Source organism: Chelonoidis abingdonii, chromosome 19, assembly GCF_003597395.2.
Source record: "Chelonoidis abingdonii isolate Lonesome George chromosome 19, CheloAbing_2.0, whole genome shotgun sequence".
Lineage (NCBI taxonomy): Eukaryota > Metazoa > Chordata > Testudines > Testudinidae > Chelonoidis > Chelonoidis abingdonii.
In genome coordinates this window covers 3,311,544-3,329,243 of record NC_133787.1, presented here as the reverse complement: position 1 = coordinate 3,329,243, position 17,700 = coordinate 3,311,544, and the positions used below count along the sequence as shown (strand labels likewise).

General features: G+C 44.1%; 1 protein-coding gene across 2 annotated transcripts in view; it reads right to left on the bottom strand.

Annotated features, from left to right (window-relative positions):
- Positions 1–17,700, bottom strand: part of SF3B3 (splicing factor 3b subunit 3) — a 46,743-nt gene that overhangs the window by 14,093 nt on the left and 14,950 nt on the right. For both annotated transcript variants that reach the window (XM_032795417.2, XM_032795416.2), the window contains exons 11-17: positions 16,824–16,896; positions 10,817–10,968; positions 10,146–10,301; positions 9,562–9,717; positions 6,109–6,252; positions 4,906–5,028; positions 3,446–3,600 (exon numbers count right to left, since the gene is read on the bottom strand). In XM_032795417.2, coding sequence (XP_032651308.1) covers positions 3,446–3,600; positions 4,906–5,028; positions 6,109–6,252; positions 9,562–9,717; positions 10,146–10,301; positions 10,817–10,968; positions 16,824–16,896 — 959 coding nt within the window. The remainder of the gene's footprint in view (positions 1–3,445; positions 3,601–4,905; positions 5,029–6,108; positions 6,253–9,561; positions 9,718–10,145; positions 10,302–10,816; positions 10,969–16,823; positions 16,897–17,700) is intronic.

Below are 17,700 nucleotides of genomic sequence, written 5' to 3'. Positions count from 1 at the left end.
CCTCCAAGACACCAGGCCAACTGTGCAGTGTGATCATACTAATACCATGCATTTGGTTTGATGACCCCACTCTGCCAGGCTGGAAAGTGAACTACAGGGAAGGGATGTGACTGGCTCATCAGTGGGTGAACTGAGCACAGAATTCAAATCTCCTATGACTTCCAAGTCCTTGTTTTATATATGAGACCTTGCTATATCTATGCCAGAGATGACATAATGAGTGGTGGGTGATCAACAGCCTTTTGCAAATGCTGTGGTTATGCAAAAGAAATCATATTTTATGAGAGGGAAAAAAGTGGACAAAAGGAATAGAGGAATCTTGTGAATACGGCATCTGAATCCAAATATTTTTTAGAGGCTACAGCTGGCCCCAAAAGTTTCGCCAATGAAAATCAGCTTAGTCACAAGACAAGAAAAAGATCAGTGTCTGAATGACTGGTCTTTCTGCAGCTCGCCTGCTCAAATGCCAGCTCATCTGGAGCCAGAAGAACTATGAGTCCCTTCAGAAAGATTCCTTTAAAAGAAGTCTTGAATGCTTTAATAAGCCAAAAAGGACAGACAAGAAGAAAGTGCCTGTTTCTAGTTACATAAAGCAGGGCTCCTGAATTTTCACTTATTTTCCTAATTATTCCCCCCACCCCGGGCTGAGATATGAACAGGCAATACAAAAAACACGGTCATTCCTTTGATTTTCAAAGCAACAATTCACTCCATTTTCCTACAGATCCCTCTTTTCCTTGAAGCACTTTCCTTTTCCTGTTATTTTACAGCATAGAGCCAAATAGGCCAGCCACAGAATTCCCCATACAGAGAAAAACTTAATTCCGTCTCTCTCCTAGTAAGAGCCAGAGTCATTTTTAAATCTGTTTGTAGTTGAATTACTTTTCTTTTGCTATAAAATAAATCCAGTTGCACAGCAATTCATGGACCACTAATGGACCTTTCTGATGGCATATAGAATGAGGTATTTTGGGAACAAGCAATGGGGGACTGCGGAAAAATATTCCATGAGAAAATGTTTGGCGCTGGCCAGGGCAAATAATGGCTCAGAACAAAATCACAGTGGTGAGCTAGAAGTGGATTTGCATTTTCTAAACAGAGGCCTATAAAATAAAAAAGCCAAACCTGCTTTGCACTATTGTTGTGGATCAGTGGTTGTGTTTTCGACCACTTGGTTGGACATTTTTTTGGGCACATATTAGAAATGTCATCTCCTAGCTAGATGGGGATCGTATACGATACTCCTATGATGCCTGATCCCAGACCTGAAATACTCCAAATGTTGATGATACCACTATATATTTACTCTTGTCTCCAGGGCCCCATTGCTAGGGCAACTAGCCTACATTCTGTGGGTACTTCTACACAGCAAAAGCTGTGCATGGGCCGGGCTACTGGAGCTAGCTTGAATCCAGGTAACAGCCGCAATAAAGACAACACAGCATGGGCTTCAAAGCAGGTAGTACAAAGCTAGCACAGAGCCTGAGCAGGCATTCAGCTCACGAGTCTGCTCCAAAGCCCATGCTACGCTCACTGCTATTGTTACCCATGCTAGCTCATGGAGGCCAGCCCACGCACAGCTCTTGCTGGGTAGATCAGCCTTCACATTTATTAATTCATTGCCTTTTCGTAATGGACAAATGAGCCACACCATGAGCCAAACCTAAATCAAACACTGAACCAAATAAAGCCGTTGTACCTAGTGCTCTGAAAGCTGCTAAGCAAACTCTGGCAGCCCTGCTACAAAGGGCAGCATGGCTATTCCACCGAACGGGCAGCTGTCCCCACCAGGCCCTTTTCACAATGTCGCTATCCCACGCTGCAATTTCCAGTGATGAAATCCAAGAGAGCTACTCAACGTGCCCTTCAGTCACTCCTCCTGCACTCAGCCGGATGCATTTAAATGCCCTTATTCCCAGTTTATCAGTACTTTCCCACTCAACGACTGTGCATCCTATTTCTCAGTGGTGTTGTAATGTCCCCTCATTTAGAGGCATGAGAATCAGAACCACTGCAAATAGTGCCTCTCAGCTGCAACTTGCTGGAATACAAGCACAGTGCTTGTTGTATGCAGGGGACAAGTTCCTGTAAACATTTCCGCTGTGCATTCTTGTGCATGTCCAAATAAACCAATTGCTCAGTCTGTCTGTGTTCCTATTGGTCTAACACAGCTACCAACCTTGAGAACCGCATACAATTCTAAAACCTTGAGGTGACCAAGCTGGACACTAAGAACAAACGTTTTGAAACCTGCACAAGAACTCAGCCTTGCTAGCAAAATATTGCTCTGTAAATAAAACTGATCATTATAATTGTCCCAATATGATTATCTTCCACCTCACCTTAACATAGAGCCACTTTAAGCATAAAAGGTGCTTTCAGACTTAAGTATTCTTATGTCCTGCCCTGATGAGCTTACAATCTAATCTGAACAGAGAAACCGTAACTGAATATGGTAGGTATGGAGAAAGGAACAGGATTATAGACAATGTTACTTGGTAGCACTACTTGATTCTTCTAGAAAAAAAGGAAGCTGTTATCTCCTTTTTCTATTCCTCCATACTCCTGCCCCCAAAACTTCTCCATTGGGAGTGTGGCTATTAGCTTAAACAAGGTCAGACTGTTACTGAACAAAATACACTTAAACTACCCCCATTTTATTCAATGACCTAAAAACTCAAGGTCAGAAGCACCAATCACCATAAAGAATTCTACTTTTACAAATTAACTACAAGTTGCATTTTATGAGCCTAGTGCTGGAGTCTGCATCTTGCTATCAGCTGACAGACACTGTTATGATGAATTTTAAAATATATTAATAAGAAAATGAATTGGTAAGCTAGTTCCAAAGTTGGAAACTATCCCAGCTATTACAAACAGGAGCAACCCTGCCCTGGATTACTAATCTTGGTAGGAGAAGAATTAACAACATTTAGACAATTTAATAAAACAGAACATCTGGAGCAAAACTTGTTTCTAGTCATGGCTTGAAACCCTAAATGGGGCTGCTGTGTATACTGCAGAACGCCTTTTGTAGGCCGACCAGCAGATCCACTGGTAGAAACAGATGAAAAATGACAGGGTGGTGAAATCTTTGAACCAGCTGTGCATCCAACCGGGTTGTGCTCAAATATGCCTGACCATCTCCCAGTGAGGGACAAAGTTCAAAGATCTTTTGAGCCCAGTGAGTTGGGATATTTACTGCAAATTCTGCCAAACACTATAAATTAGCCTGGTGCAAAACTGACAGATGTTGAACATGAACAAATATGTCTGCAGTGAAAGAGTGGTTTCAGGGAGAGGCAGGTGATGTTTAAAAACTTTCTTTATCCAGGCATCATACCAGGAGACCCCAATAAACTGCAACGTCTCTACAGCCCTCTCCTCCCTCCTGAGAGCTACCAGCACCCCTGGTTCAGAAGCATGACAGTTTCATTAACCTTACCTCAGTGTGTTTGTGGAGATAGCAACAATGCCCTCTGGACACTGCTCGGAAGCAAAGCCAGATGCAAACTCTAGAGTCTCATAGGACAGGGGGGTTAGATGAAAGCGGGACTGATAAGAATAACTCAGCCATGAACGACTGGACATGGCCAGCACCTGGGGAAGGAAGAGAGACAGTAAATTCACCAATCTGGACTTGAGAGGCAAGTTAACTCCCAGCAGCATTAAACAGTGTGCACATTCCAGTACTTCCACTCTTAGTCACTGGAAAATCTAATCAATCACTGTGGGCAGAATTTCACTCTGCCCAGAGACTGACTTCAAAACCACTCCCCCTCTAAGGAGCAACTTCCAAGGGAGCAAACTCATGGTTCAGACGTCACTGATTATAGGAATGGTGTCATGGCAACCGGGTCCCAAACTAAGTTTTGGAAAATTCAATTTTCTCTACAAAAGCCAGTATCAACAGAAATGCTTACATGGCTTTTCTTTTTAAACAACTTTGTTTAAAGAAACCTACTTCCTTTGAAAAACAAACATTCCCTGTCATGTTGCAGCCTGAACATTGTAGTATTCTGCTAGTGCATGAAAAGTGACACTGATTAGAAACATAAACGGAGCTAAGCGGCATGCAGAAAGCAAACAAATGGCTTCCATTTTACAAATGAGGGGACTGTGTACCGCAAGATGAGACTTACCCAATGTACCACAACGTAGAGCAGAATCCAGACTCCCCTCACCCAGTCCCCTACGCTGGCCACCCAGCACTTCTCAACCCATGAGGTGTGAGCCAAAAACGGGTGAACCCAGGGATGGGTGCTTTCCCCAGTGCCACAACAGAAGGGCTGCAAATACGATTTTAAAGGACTGGATCCTCAACTCCAAATCCAGCAAATATTTTGCTTCAGCCACAGACGACTAGGCAGCTGACTAGCCCCTGGCTAAATACCTCCAGCCCTCTTAACAGACAGGAGGAGACCATAATCTGCTTTGAGCCAAAGCAAAATAAATGCCACTACACATCAGGCAGCCAGAGACTGTGTGGATGCTCATGCAGAGCTTTCAGCCTTCCTACACGTGCAGGAGAGGTCAGCTAAGAGACACTGAAAGTGCCTAACAGAATCTGCTTAGAGCTTCTACAAATACAGCAGAGGAGTGGCCTGCAAGTCAGCACAGTCACAGCACAGAGGGTAGTAGATGGAAAAGGAGTCAGACAAGCATTGCAGTGCATCATATCTTAAGAAACAAGGCAAGACTGACGTGAACCAGGGTGGTTATGTAGCATGAGCTATGTCCCAAGCAGCTCCAGAATGAAGCCACCCAGCTCTTCCTCCTTTACAGGAAGCTGGTCCTGTTGTGGAGCAGAGGTTTGTTCTCCACCCTTCCCACCAATGAGGGAAGCTGGCCCACTTGCACAGTGACAAATATTGACACTACACCTTGACATCTTGCTTTACTTACCGCCTCTTGGCCTTGCATTCGGACCCTGAAGAGTTTCACGGGGCGTGAGCCAAGGTACCTGGTTCTGGTATCAGAAAGATCTCCAGTGACTGGATCCAGGACAGTTCGCAGCAGCACACCATTCTTTTATTTAGGCGAGAGAGAAAACTCACTTGGCTCATGATCACAGACACAGAATACTGGCTGAGGCAGTTATACTTAATGAGAGAAGATGCAGTTTTTAACTAATTAGTCTTTTTTTCTCTCTTTCTTTTTTAAGAACTGAGGCACAAAGCAACTTTCCCTAAGTCATAGAATCACACAATATCAGGGTTGGAAGGGAACTCAGGAGGTATCTAGTCCAACCCCTGCTCAAAGCAGGACAAATCCCCAGACAGTTTTTTTATGCTGATTCCCTAAATGGCCCCCTCAAGGATTGAACTCACAACCCTGGGTTTAGCAGGCCAATGCTCAAACCACTGAGCTATCCCTCTCCATAGCTCTCCCTCACAAGGAAAGTCTATGGTAGAACTGGTCACTGACCCCAGATTCCAAGCAGTGTCTTACACTTCCTCTCACCCAAACCCTCCTCCCCAATGATCAAAGAGTTTACAGTCTGGCAACAAACAAGATGCTCAAGTAAAGATCCTGGGCTAGATGATTTGGAAGAGCCCCGTTATTTTTACCCCACATAGGACTAACCAAAACAAAATTTCTATCACAGGATCACCTAACACTGCTCTTGCAAAAGACTGGACACCAGGGAGATTACTGGAGCAGACCCTGGGGTCACATGCATGCTGCACCCAGGCTCTGCCGCCCTCAAGGGGCTCTCTGCACAGATGCCCAAAAACAGTTCATGGAGAGAATAGTTTCTTTATAATCATCCTCTTTTCAAAAGGGAGCCAAAACACAAAAATGCATGATTAGCGCTGGGCAATGTCTCATAGGATTTGCTTTCTTTTCATCAGTGAGGATATTCACCTAAAATCTAACTACATATGGGGATCTGCTTAACAGCTCGAGCAAATGGGGAATTCCAGACAGGCCCATATACAAAGGGGAATTCACTGCATAACTCAGAAGACAGTTCTATCCTGACAGGGATGTCCACATGGAAAGTCTCATGCTGCTGCAGTGGACAACATAATAAGCATTTAATAAAGTCTTTCAGGTTGAATGTCTCTCAGAAGGGCAAGTAGGAACCAGGCAAGTACGCCTCACCTGTAATCCAATGTTTAAGTACAGGAAGCCAATGGAGCCCCTCTCGCCCAGCTCATCCTGTTTTTCTGCCCCACCCATCTCCACGATACACAGTGATTCTGGCTGTGCAGGGAGGGCCTGCATACTCAAGGGTTGTAAGCAATCCTGTAAAGAGACAGAAAGGGACACTAATATGCAATTACCGAAAGAGATCCAGCTTTCCATCTAAGGAGCCTAAAGGTCACCCTTCAAAATTTGTAAAGAACAGTGTTCAATTCACATAGGAAACCCTAAGAGAATTATTTATGGCTTCCTAGTGCACAAGAGTTTTGGATCCATCTGCCTCACCTCCTGGCTTTCCCCAAATGATGAGCAGCCTGGCACAATGGCTAGTGGTCCTGAACTTAACTGCTGGGCACTCTAGCTAGAGGCTGGTGGCCTAACGTAAGCAGTCAGAAGTGTCAGAAAAAGTTAGCAGCCAGTTCAGGCACAAAACCTTTGGGTCTAATATTTACTAGGGCTGTCAAGCGATTAAAAAAATTTATCACGATTAATAGTGCTGTTAAACAATAATAGAATATCATTTATTTATATGTTTTTTGATGTTTTCTACATTTTCAAATATATGGATTTAAATTATCACACAATACAAAGTGTACAGTGCTCACTTCATATTTAGTTTTGATTACAAATATTGCACTGTAAAAAAAAAGAACCAATATTTTTCAATTATCTCATACAGGTACTGTAGTGAAATCTCTGTCATGAAAGTTCAACTTACCAATGTAGAATTATATACAAAAATAACTGTATTCAAAAACAAAACAATGTAAAACTTTAGCACCTACAAGTTCACTCATTCCTATTTCTTGTTCAGCCTATGGTTCAGACAAACAGTTTCTTTACATTTACGGGAGATACTGCTGCCCCCTTCCTGTTTACGTTACCTGAAAGTGAGAACAGGCGTTCACATGGCACTGTTGTAGCTTGGTCGCAAGATACTTACGTGCCAGATGCACTAAATATTCGTATGTCCCTTCATCGGTCAACTACCATTCCAAAGCACATGCTTCCATGCTGATGATGGGTTCTGTTCGACAACGATCCAAAGCAGTGTGGACCAATGCACGTTCATTTTCATCATCTGAGTCAGATGCCACTTGCAGAAGGTTGATTTTTTATTTTTTTTTTGGTGGTGGTGGTTCCCATTCTGTAGTTTCCGCATCACAGTGTTGCTCTTTTAAGACTTCTGAAAGCAAGCTCCACATCTCGTCCCTCTCAGATTTTGGAAGGCACTTCAGATTCTTAAAACCTTGAGTTGTGTGTTGTAGCTATCATGAGAAATCTCACATTGATACCTTCTTTGTATTTTGTCAAATCTGCAGTAAAAGTGTTCTTGAAAAGAATATGTGCTGGGCCATCATCTGAGACTTTCATTAAATTAAATATATGGCAGAATGTAGGTAACACAGAGCTGCAGATACACAATTCTCCCCCAAGGAGTTCATTCACAAATTTCATTAATGGGTGATTTTTTTTAACAAGCGTCATCAGCATGGAAGCATGTCCTCTGGAATGATGGTTGAAGCATGAAGGGGCATATGAATGTTTAGCATATCTGGCATGTAAATACCTTGCAATGCCTGCTACAAAACTGCCATGTGAACGCCTGTTCTCATGTTCAGGTGACACTGTAAATAAGAAGTAGGCAGCATTATCTATTGCAAATGGTAAACAAACTTGTTTGTCTTAGCGATTGGCTGAACAAGAAGTAAGACTGAGTGGACTTGTAGGCTCTAAAGTTTTACATTGTTTTGTGTTTGAGTGCAGTTATGTAACAAAAAAAAATCTACATTGGTAAGTTGCACTTTCATGATAAAGAGATCACACTATAGTAGTTGTATGAGGTGAACTGAAAAACACTTCCTTTTGTTTTTCACTTTTACAGTGTAAATAATTGTAATAAAAAATAATATAAAATACACTTTATATTCTGTGTTGTAATTGAAATCAATATATTTGAAAATATAGAAAAAACACCCGAAAACATTTAAACAATTTCAGTTGGTATTCTGTTTAGCAGTGCAGTGCAATTAAAACTGCAATTAATCGCTATTAATCTTTTTGAGTTAATCTCAGGAGTTAACTGCAACTGACAGCTCTAATATTTACCATGAAAAGGGTGATGCACACCAAGCCTATTTTTATTATCCATTAAAAAATGCTTTCTTTGCCTCAGGTAAATGGATGAGTAGAAGTTTGTAAGGGGACCATCAGCAACCATGCTTAAGAAACCAAAGTCTGTACCTACTGGAAACTGAGACAGTTCATGATAGAGGCAGGGTGTAGCCTGCTATGCCTTTAGACCAGTGGTGGCCAACCTGAGCCTGAGAAGGAGCCAGAATTTACCAATGTACACCAACAAAGAGCCACAGTAATACATCAGCAGGCCCCCCATCAGCTCCCCCGTTCCCAGCGCCTCCCACCCACTGGCAGCCCTGCCAATGAGCGCCTCCCCCCCCAACCTCCTGATCAGCTGTTTTGTGGCATGCAGGATGCTTGGGAGGTGTGGGGGGGGGGGCATGGTAGGCTTAGAGGGGATGGGAAGGGGTGGAGTGGGGGAAGGGCCTGTGGCAGAGCCAGGGGTTGAGCAGTGAGCACCCCGTTCCCCCCCCGGCACATTGGAAAGTTGGCACCTACAGCTCCAGCCCCGAGACAGTGCCTATACAAGGAGCTGCATATTAACTTCTGAAGAGCCGCATGTGGCTCCAGAGCCACAGGTTGGCCACCCCTGCTTTAGACTCTACTGACTGTGGACATCAAGGGGTAGCTGTGATGGGGGAGTCTGCCAAGGGTTCAAAATCAAAGACTGCACTCAGTCCGGATTCATCAGAGGGACAAAACGCACTTAATTTTGCTCATTCCCCACCACTGGCTAAAAATTCTGGTTTGTATTGGACCATCAAACTCTCCAGGAATTCTGGAACTCACAGAAAGAGCGTTCACAGGCTGCACATCCAACCCTGAGCTCCATTCTGTAGCTGCTCTCACTAGATTCAACAGCAGCTCTTTCGGTGGAGTGGCCTGAGAATCAGGCCCAAAGTAAGGAGTCTTCCCTAAAAGCACGCCACAAGTTTTGCCCTCATAGGTAGGGTGGGAAACAGCAGTGCAGCTGGGAGGTGTACTTCCCAGTAAGGGCAAACAGACATGTGTTAGCATTCATGTAATAAGGACATGGCAGCACAGGAAGCAAACAAAGTTGGATGTTCTTCTAAAACATCTGCTCTGGAAATATTTTGGGAAAGTTATCTGGCCTGTGTACTACATGAGGCCAGACTAGATGATCACAATGGTCCTTTCTGGTCTTAAGACTCTACAAAAGCTCTAACGCGAAAGTGTCTGAAGACTTCAGACCAGTTGCAAAGAGCAAAGAACAAGCACAAAGGAAAAAGCAAAATCTCAGGATGTGCTCACCGAAGGGTCAAGGGAAATAATTCTGACAGTGTTGTCCACCAACCCGACGGCAAGGAAGCGGGAACGCTGCTCCCCAGGAGGGACGTTGGCCAGGCTCATGCACACCACATCGGCAGACATCTCCTTCCTCTCCGTGTATTCATTCAGCTGTCCTGACTGAGAAGCAAGGCACAAAGGGATTATCAACTAGGGGATGGGCAAAGTGGGTCAGACACAACTACCCACCTCAACCTTCAACCATTGCTCAAGTCAAGGCTCTGGATTTCAAATTTAGTTAACGTAACATTGGAAGCACCAGAACACATGACAGAACTAAGAGAAAGCACATAATTTCCAGCCTGAGCTCCGGACTTGGGAGGTTGGGTTGCTCCATCCAAAACAAGCCTTTGAAGATTTGTCCAATTGTATTATCTCATCCAATGACATTCTACGGGCTTTATAGGGTCCCGCCCAGGCCCCCGTCTTAAAGGTCACTTCCCTACTGAATCCTACTCTGAGGACATCAGAGGTTCCATCCTCAGTGAGGCTGTAACCCAGCTTCTGGTCCCTACGTCAAAGCTCTCTGCAGTTTTAAATCCACGTACTGGGTCCATCTCAAAGTAGACTAATTCTCCTCCAGTCAGTGCTATCACCACTTGTCTCTGGTTCACAGCACACTTTACGATGGTCTTCTTTCCTGGCGTCTTCCATTCATTAACTCTTTTGTCTGCTCGGATGTGCCGGATGCCATCTGGATAAACCTAAGGCATAAAAATAAAACAGAAATAAAATACAACTTATCCACCCATTATGGGACCCAGATCCCTTGTTTTTCTGACACAGGAGCTCCAGTGGCTTCTGACAGTGACCAGTACCAGAGACCATTTTAGGCAATTCTTGACCTATTGACTATATAATACACAGACTTGTACAACAAAACAACCTACAAGCTGGAGACTACTCTCCAGTGGGCTCATGGCAGGGACCCTCTGAAAACCTCTGTGGGGACAGGACTGGGAGCCTGTCACTCCTGAATTTTAACCAGCTCAGGAGGAAGTGGGGACAACAGATTCCAGTAAGTCCAACCTTACTGGCGAGCAAGGAGAGAAGCCTGGATAACAGGGTCATGTTCCCAGAAGCCCACACTGGCCAAGCTTGTGGAACTTCTGGCAGAGCCTTTTCAGCATGGACATCAGGAGCAGCAAAGAAGCCATGGCCCTGCACCAAGTGGAGAATGGCAGATACAGGTGGACAGGATGTCTGAGGGTAACCTTACCTGTACCAAAGCATCATCCCCCAGCAAGGAACAGGACAAAGTGGGGGTGGTACCCAGGAATCCAGAGTCAGTCACTTCCTCTACAGTCTCTCCGATAGACAGCACCAGTGTGGCATTTACGAAGGACACGATAATATAGGCATCAAATTCATCTGGTCAGGAAGACAGAGAGGGAAAAGGGCTGCTGATTAGATACAAGGTCTCTAAACAAAAGCGAGGAGACTGTCAAATGACTAACAGTTATTCCTCAAAAATATTCCAACAGTAGTTCCTTCATCCACTAGCAGCAGTAGGCAGAAGTTCCTTTCAGGAAACACCACAGAAGAGAATTAGCCAGCACTGTACCTCAGACCCTCTAAGGTTCAAGATCTAGCCAGTGATTCAGGTGATGGCTCAGAACACAAAGTCAACTTGTGATACGCTGGGTCCTAGAAGCCAGTACCAACTGCAGCTGCCCTTGAACTGATAAGAAGAGAGACAGAAACCTTCAAGTCTATGCTTGCTCCACTCAACTATGGAAATTTAAGGGCCCAATGCAACTCCCACTGAAGACACTGGAAAGACTCAGCTTCAGTGGCCCCATCCTAAAGACCTTTACGCACCCAAGCAATTCTGTTGACTTCACTAGGATGAATAAGGGCTTCTAACGAACTTGGGTGGATGGAGTTATTTAGTATTAATGCAAAAGGAAGTTAGAATATAGACAATGTCAGAAGAGTATTGTCTTGGAGGCCCGACCCCTAGCTCCAGCCTTGTCCAGGAGTTGCTAAACAACCTTACATATATGTAGCCATCTTTATGAGCTCAATGGGTGAACGAGTGGTGGCTGTTAGGGGCTCTCGATAAACACCTGCCTCTACTCTCACTAGAACATAATAGGAATGTTGCATTTAGCCTTCACTGCCAGCCTCTCCCACTGGGTGTAGTTGCAGGCACAGTGCTTTGGAGGCGGAGGAGCTACACCATTCCCAGCCTCTGCTAGTAGGACTCAAAGAAAAAGCATGGGAGTGCAGGCAGGAGGTTTGGATGGGGAGAAGAGAAAGCTCCATCTGCTCCAGTCCCAGCCTCTCCCAGTACTTATCATGGTAGGAAACTAACAGGAAGTTTTTAAACAAATGTATTAAATAAAACAGGACATCTTCCTAAAATGAAATACAGCTGGATAAATATAAAACTCATCAATTCCACCGGGGAAATGGAGCGAGGAGCTTTGATGTAGAAACCAGACTGTCCCAGATAAACAACTCAACTTCTCTAGAGTGCTGACATTGCTGGCAGTGCCATTTCTTACAAATGAAAAATCTGTTTTGCTCAGCACACTGCGAAGTGTTTACAGACCTATTTATCACAGTATGAGACAAGAACACTTCAAGAGGGCCAAGAGAGTTTTCTCTCTGTCCTGATCTTTATCCATTGATCAGTATTTCCCATGATTAGCATGCGAATGGGAGATGGATAAGAAGCAGGTCAATTCTTAAACATGCAATAAAATACAGGATGCTCTGCCATTCTTAGATTTAATTCAGGACGCCAGCAAATGCTGGGCAGTGGCTTCCAGGGGCCAGTCCTGAACAGGCTGTCAATCTACAGCTAGGCCACATGTTATTTTTGAAGGCCCAACTGGGTTGGTTGAAATGGTTCAGCAAGTGGTCACTCTTCTCCCCCATCTGTTCGGACAGAAAGGTGTTGCCAGACCTGTTGTATTGCACTTGGGAGAGAAAAGTCTCTTACATACAGTTTAAAATATGCACATTTTACTGACTAATACCCGGCACAGAGACCACGGTTTTGTGATCACCATACTGAAGATCTTAATAGAACAAAAGCCATCCCATCTTGGGATGCAAGATAAGTAACATCAATTACTAGTCTATGAGGTGACTACGGCTCTGATCCTGCAATGTGACTCATGGAGGTGGACCCCTGCAGAACTCCACTGCCTTCAGGGAGACTCCGTGTGTGTAAGTCCCCACTGAGATAGATCACATTGCAGGGTCAGACCCTGAGGATGGAATTCTTTGACAGTGAATAGCAATTAAAAGATTAAAATCCTGCTCAGGTATGCAATGGCCTATTAATAGCACTGTTACTGTGTTTGTCTTGTGAGCTTTAAAATAGATGTTACTGGTTTTACAGAACCCTCGTTAGTATACACTGGTTACTTCCACTAGAGTGGACACCATCACCTGAAAGCCTTATTCATTCTCAATCACTGGAAACCTAGACCAACTTCCTTCAAAGGAAGTTCCAGCAGCCAGCCATCATTCAGACTGCTGAATAGTTACTGATCTATACAAACACTGTTAAAGGATAAATTGAAACATGCATTTGCAAGAGCAAATTTTGAAAATCCCTGTCACTTTTTTAGCCATCTCCCAGCAGCTGCGTATTTTAGGAGCAAGACAGAAAGAACTCTGCTTCCATTTGAAAGCAACAGCTGAAAGAGAGTCTTGTTCGAAATCAAATTACTGTTTGATCATTATTACTTAATTACAGATATTTCTGGGTACTGACTTACTCTATAATTTGATGAAGTAACTAGAATCTTACATTATACTAGAGCGTTCAATGAATTCATGTTCTATTACAGCCAAAATGTTTTTGCCTGAACTTTTGCATGGCTGTTTACTCTCCCTCCATTGGAAACTTTGAAATAAAGGGCATGATTTAGCAGCATGAAATAAATGAATAAAATGCATTCATCAGGATTCCAGCTGACACAATTTTGCTTTAGAATGTACAGTAGTTAACTATAACTAGGTGCCTGAGGTACACTGAAAAATACATTAGAACAGATGGCTGGTTTTTTCCCTATAAGAAAAATTTCTATTTAACATAGAAAATGTCAGAAAATCCTACTGTCTGGAGTTTTAACTGGAGATGTATTATTCTGCATGCAAACATAAAATGTCAGAGATGCTTTCTACTGCTATAATTATGTCAGTTACCTCCTTTCAACAAAGAGGACTAGTAAACAGAGAATAATATTTTGATATTTCAGAAGAGTCACAGCTGGATTCCATCTCCAGTTTCCACATAGCATATTTTCTATAGCTTCATGAATCTGTCGTGACGACTTATAAAAAATGGCAGACTTTAGGCACAGTACTTTATACTACGATCGGATACGTTATTAATAAAATATTCTATTTGAGTTTGTCTATTAAAATTCCTTCCTACAAAACCAATCTGTGCCTTTAATCTAACCTCTATACACTGCCACAAAGCTCGGTTTACACTGTATAAATGCTAGAAAGAAGTGGGAGGATCAGTGACCATGTGAATGGATGAGCACTACAACACAGCACAGCAGTATGCCGATTTTTAGGAGGTGCAGATGGAACAGTAGTGAAAAGGAAGCCCCGGAGAACATGCAATTTCATGGAGACTCTGGGATCAAGTCCCAAGACACCACATTTCCCTGGGAAGTCCCACCCACAGGTTAGAGCTCAGGGATATTTCTGTGGTAGGAACTAAAGGCTACCTTGTTCTCTGAATCCCTGGAGCTTCATATTGATTAAGTTAAAAAGGAGTGTCCAGTTTGCCTCAGGTCTATCTCACCATTCAAATACATAGATACACTCCCTTATTTACATGGCAACTCCTGTGTCAAAGCAGTCTCTAAAAATACGCCCTCAATGTGCTCATCTTTCACTGGCCTCCTCTTGGGGTTTTGGATGGTCAGTCTGGAAGCAAACCCAAGGGGAAAGCCCATCTACTGCAATGACAGGAATGCTTAGCTAGCAATATCCTGGTTTAGATTTAGTGAAAGCTGACAAAGGATTTTAGAGTTATAGTCACTATTGTTCCCAAACGATCATGGGAGGGGATGGGGATTCAAAGAGCTGCTTTCTGATCCCCAGCCATACAATGAAGGTTTGGGGCAGACAGTACAAATATAAAAATTTCCAACTGCACAAATACTTCTGGAATTCATTTACTGTGAAACTCAGCATAAAAGTAGCCTCAAGACTGCATTTCTCTCTGGGTAACCTGCGAGACAGCACAGTAGCCCCTAGCAGTAGGTACACACCTGTGGTGATCAGCACCTCCACCACCAGCCACCTGTGGAAGAGAAAAAGAGGCTTGGTATTGGTAGTGTGTATCACCACGTACCAGCCAGGGTTAGTATTTGCCTTGAAGGCTGCAAACCAGTATGTGCTTGCAGAAACCTCCCAGCATGTTCATGTTGTGGCAGAGAGATTCAATTTGGTACCTGGTCAGAGCCAGATAACAGACAAACCGAAAGCCCTCAGACAGCGACACTTCTGTACAGTTTCAAGAGGAGATGCACATTTTAAAGGGTGCTGCGTTCTCTTTGGTTAAACCCAGTAAAACAAGCTGAAAAGACAAATTGCTACAATTTGGGGATCAGTTTTAGAGACTGTTGAATGAACAATTGTGCTCAAATGTAGCTGTCCTCATCTTTAAAAGAGAAATGTTGCTCATGGAGCCCACAGAGTCCAGCCTTGTTTGCACTGATCAAGAGGAATGATTGTAAGCTGGGACCTGCAGTATCTCTGGGCTACAGTTCTGGAGTAAGAGGGGATGGTGGTATTCTAGTCCATTGTATGTAAATGTAGCCATGACCCATAGTCTCCTGACAAGTAGCTAACGTGATCCTCTGGATGCCCCAGACATGGAAGATGCACTAAAGAGCAGTCAATGTGGTAGGATGAGGCTACAGATATCCATTACTCTGTGGAGTGTTTGTGCACTCTAGAGATGCCTCATTTGCTAGAGCATCCAGTAGCCAGGGTTTGCGGTAGCCAAACTGGAATCTTTCTTGGCTTCCAATTTCTAAGGATGAGCAAGACTGGTATCAACAGCACTCTGGAGACCTGAAATGCTCTGTCCTTGATCCTATTATTACTGGGGAGCTTGCAGGCATTTCTGCTTAGTTCTTTTCATGTTGCTCAACTTAAGCTCTACTCCAAAGTTGGGGAAATAAACTGGAACCAATTTCAACAGGAAGTGAATTCCACAGCAAGGGCTGAAGATCCTAAAGAACGCTGAGCCCAGTGCAAGAGACATGCCACTCACTAAGGCTGCTTACATGAGAGGATGTGTCACAGCAGCAGAGTGAAGCCTCCATTCCAGCATGCTGGCTCTGCTAGGCACTGCAACACAGAACTCATGTAAGCAGCACTAATGAAATCCTCTACAAATAACCTAGAAGGGAGTCTGTCAGCACTTGCAATAGCTTCACTTCAGGTCTTCAAGGGAATAGTGCTAGCAACCTAGGTATTTCTGAAGAGCTCTAATCTCACCCCAAAGAGGGAGTTGTATTCCTCTGTTTTAATAAAATGAGTCCATTGTTTCAGTTGAATGAAAAACTATGCTTTGTGCTGCTGTTTTCATATGGCCCTCCCTTGGCACTGGTCACCCTGCACACACTGCTGGGTATCTGGCTGGGAAATGCTGCCTGCCCCAGAGCATTATCCACCTTTTGCAGATTAGCAGGTGCAGAGGTATTACAAATTAAACCCTTAGGCAGATGTATTCTTATCTGCCTTTTTCCGGCCTCCTACTGGCCTACAGAGACAAACTTACTGCAGTTACCACTGAGTGTGTGTAAAACACAACTGTGCAGCACACCCCTCTCTCCACCACGAGGCAGGTGTGCTGCCATTGATGCTAATTAAAGCCAGAACCCCTGGAACTCAGATTGGCCTCATTTGCACCTGACACTGAGTCCAGCTGCTTCCTACAGGGAATGTATACCAGGAGCAGCATGCGGGAGATGGATACTGCTGCCTACCAAACATATTGGATGCTTCCTTTCCAATGAAATGGGAAGAGTAACAATTCTGGGGAAGCCAAAGGTGGTTTCTAGACACGGAGCATGTCTGGGTCTTTGTACACACCTTGCACTGTGCAGACAGGGCAGCTGGATCAGAACAGCTAGCTGTCATGGAGAGCACACTGCAGCATTACTTATCACCCTTTCCGTGCCCTTAGAAAATACAGATTGTTTTAGTCTGTGCTTGAGGGAAGGATGATGTACCTTCAATGTGTCTCCTCACAGTCCAAACAGCATTGGGGTTACCAGGCAGCTCTGAGACGGCCATTTCAGACACCTAATAGGAAACAAGAGCAGGATTCCTTTGAAAACAGGTTCAGATTAACAGATGTTTACCCCAGTCAAACACTGAAGCAATACAGTGACTAGTGGTTAATGGTTTGCACAGCTACACAGGGCAGCTGGGGCAGTTCTCAGTCTCACTTCCTGAACTAGAAGTGTTGTTGAGGCAAAGTATTCAGCACACCAGACACAGACAGAAAAGTGTCTCATTAGGTGACATCTCAGGCTGAGCAGCTTTGTCCATCCATCCTCAGCCAAAAGGACAGGGGTTGTGACCTGGGTTCCACCAGATGGGGAGTTAGGGATCAGAGAAGGACCCAGAGAATCTCTGGGGAAGAATATCAATTCCATACATTGTTCGCATGCTAGGGTAGCCATGTTGGTCCCAAGATACGGGAGACACAAGGTGGGTGAGGTAACTGGACCAACTTCTGTTGGTGAGAGAGACTTTCGAGCTACACAGAGCTCTTCAACTCCGAGAAGGTGCACAGGGTTTCACAGCTACATACAACATGGGGGTTAACCCATGTTGCGCCTTACAACACTCTGTGACCCACTAACTCTCCTTTGTCCTATGACTGCAGAGATGTTAATTGCCTACTTCATTTTGAATAGTTGCCTGCAAAAAGCATTAACCCCTTATGCTTAAGGGTCCATCCCACTTTGCACATAGCTGTGACACTCTGAGCACCTCTCTCAGACCTAAAGAACTCTGCAAAGCTCAAAAGCTTCTCTCTCTCACCAGCAGAAGCTGGTCCCCTACCTAGCTTGTCTCTCTTAATTCTATTTGTTCACATGC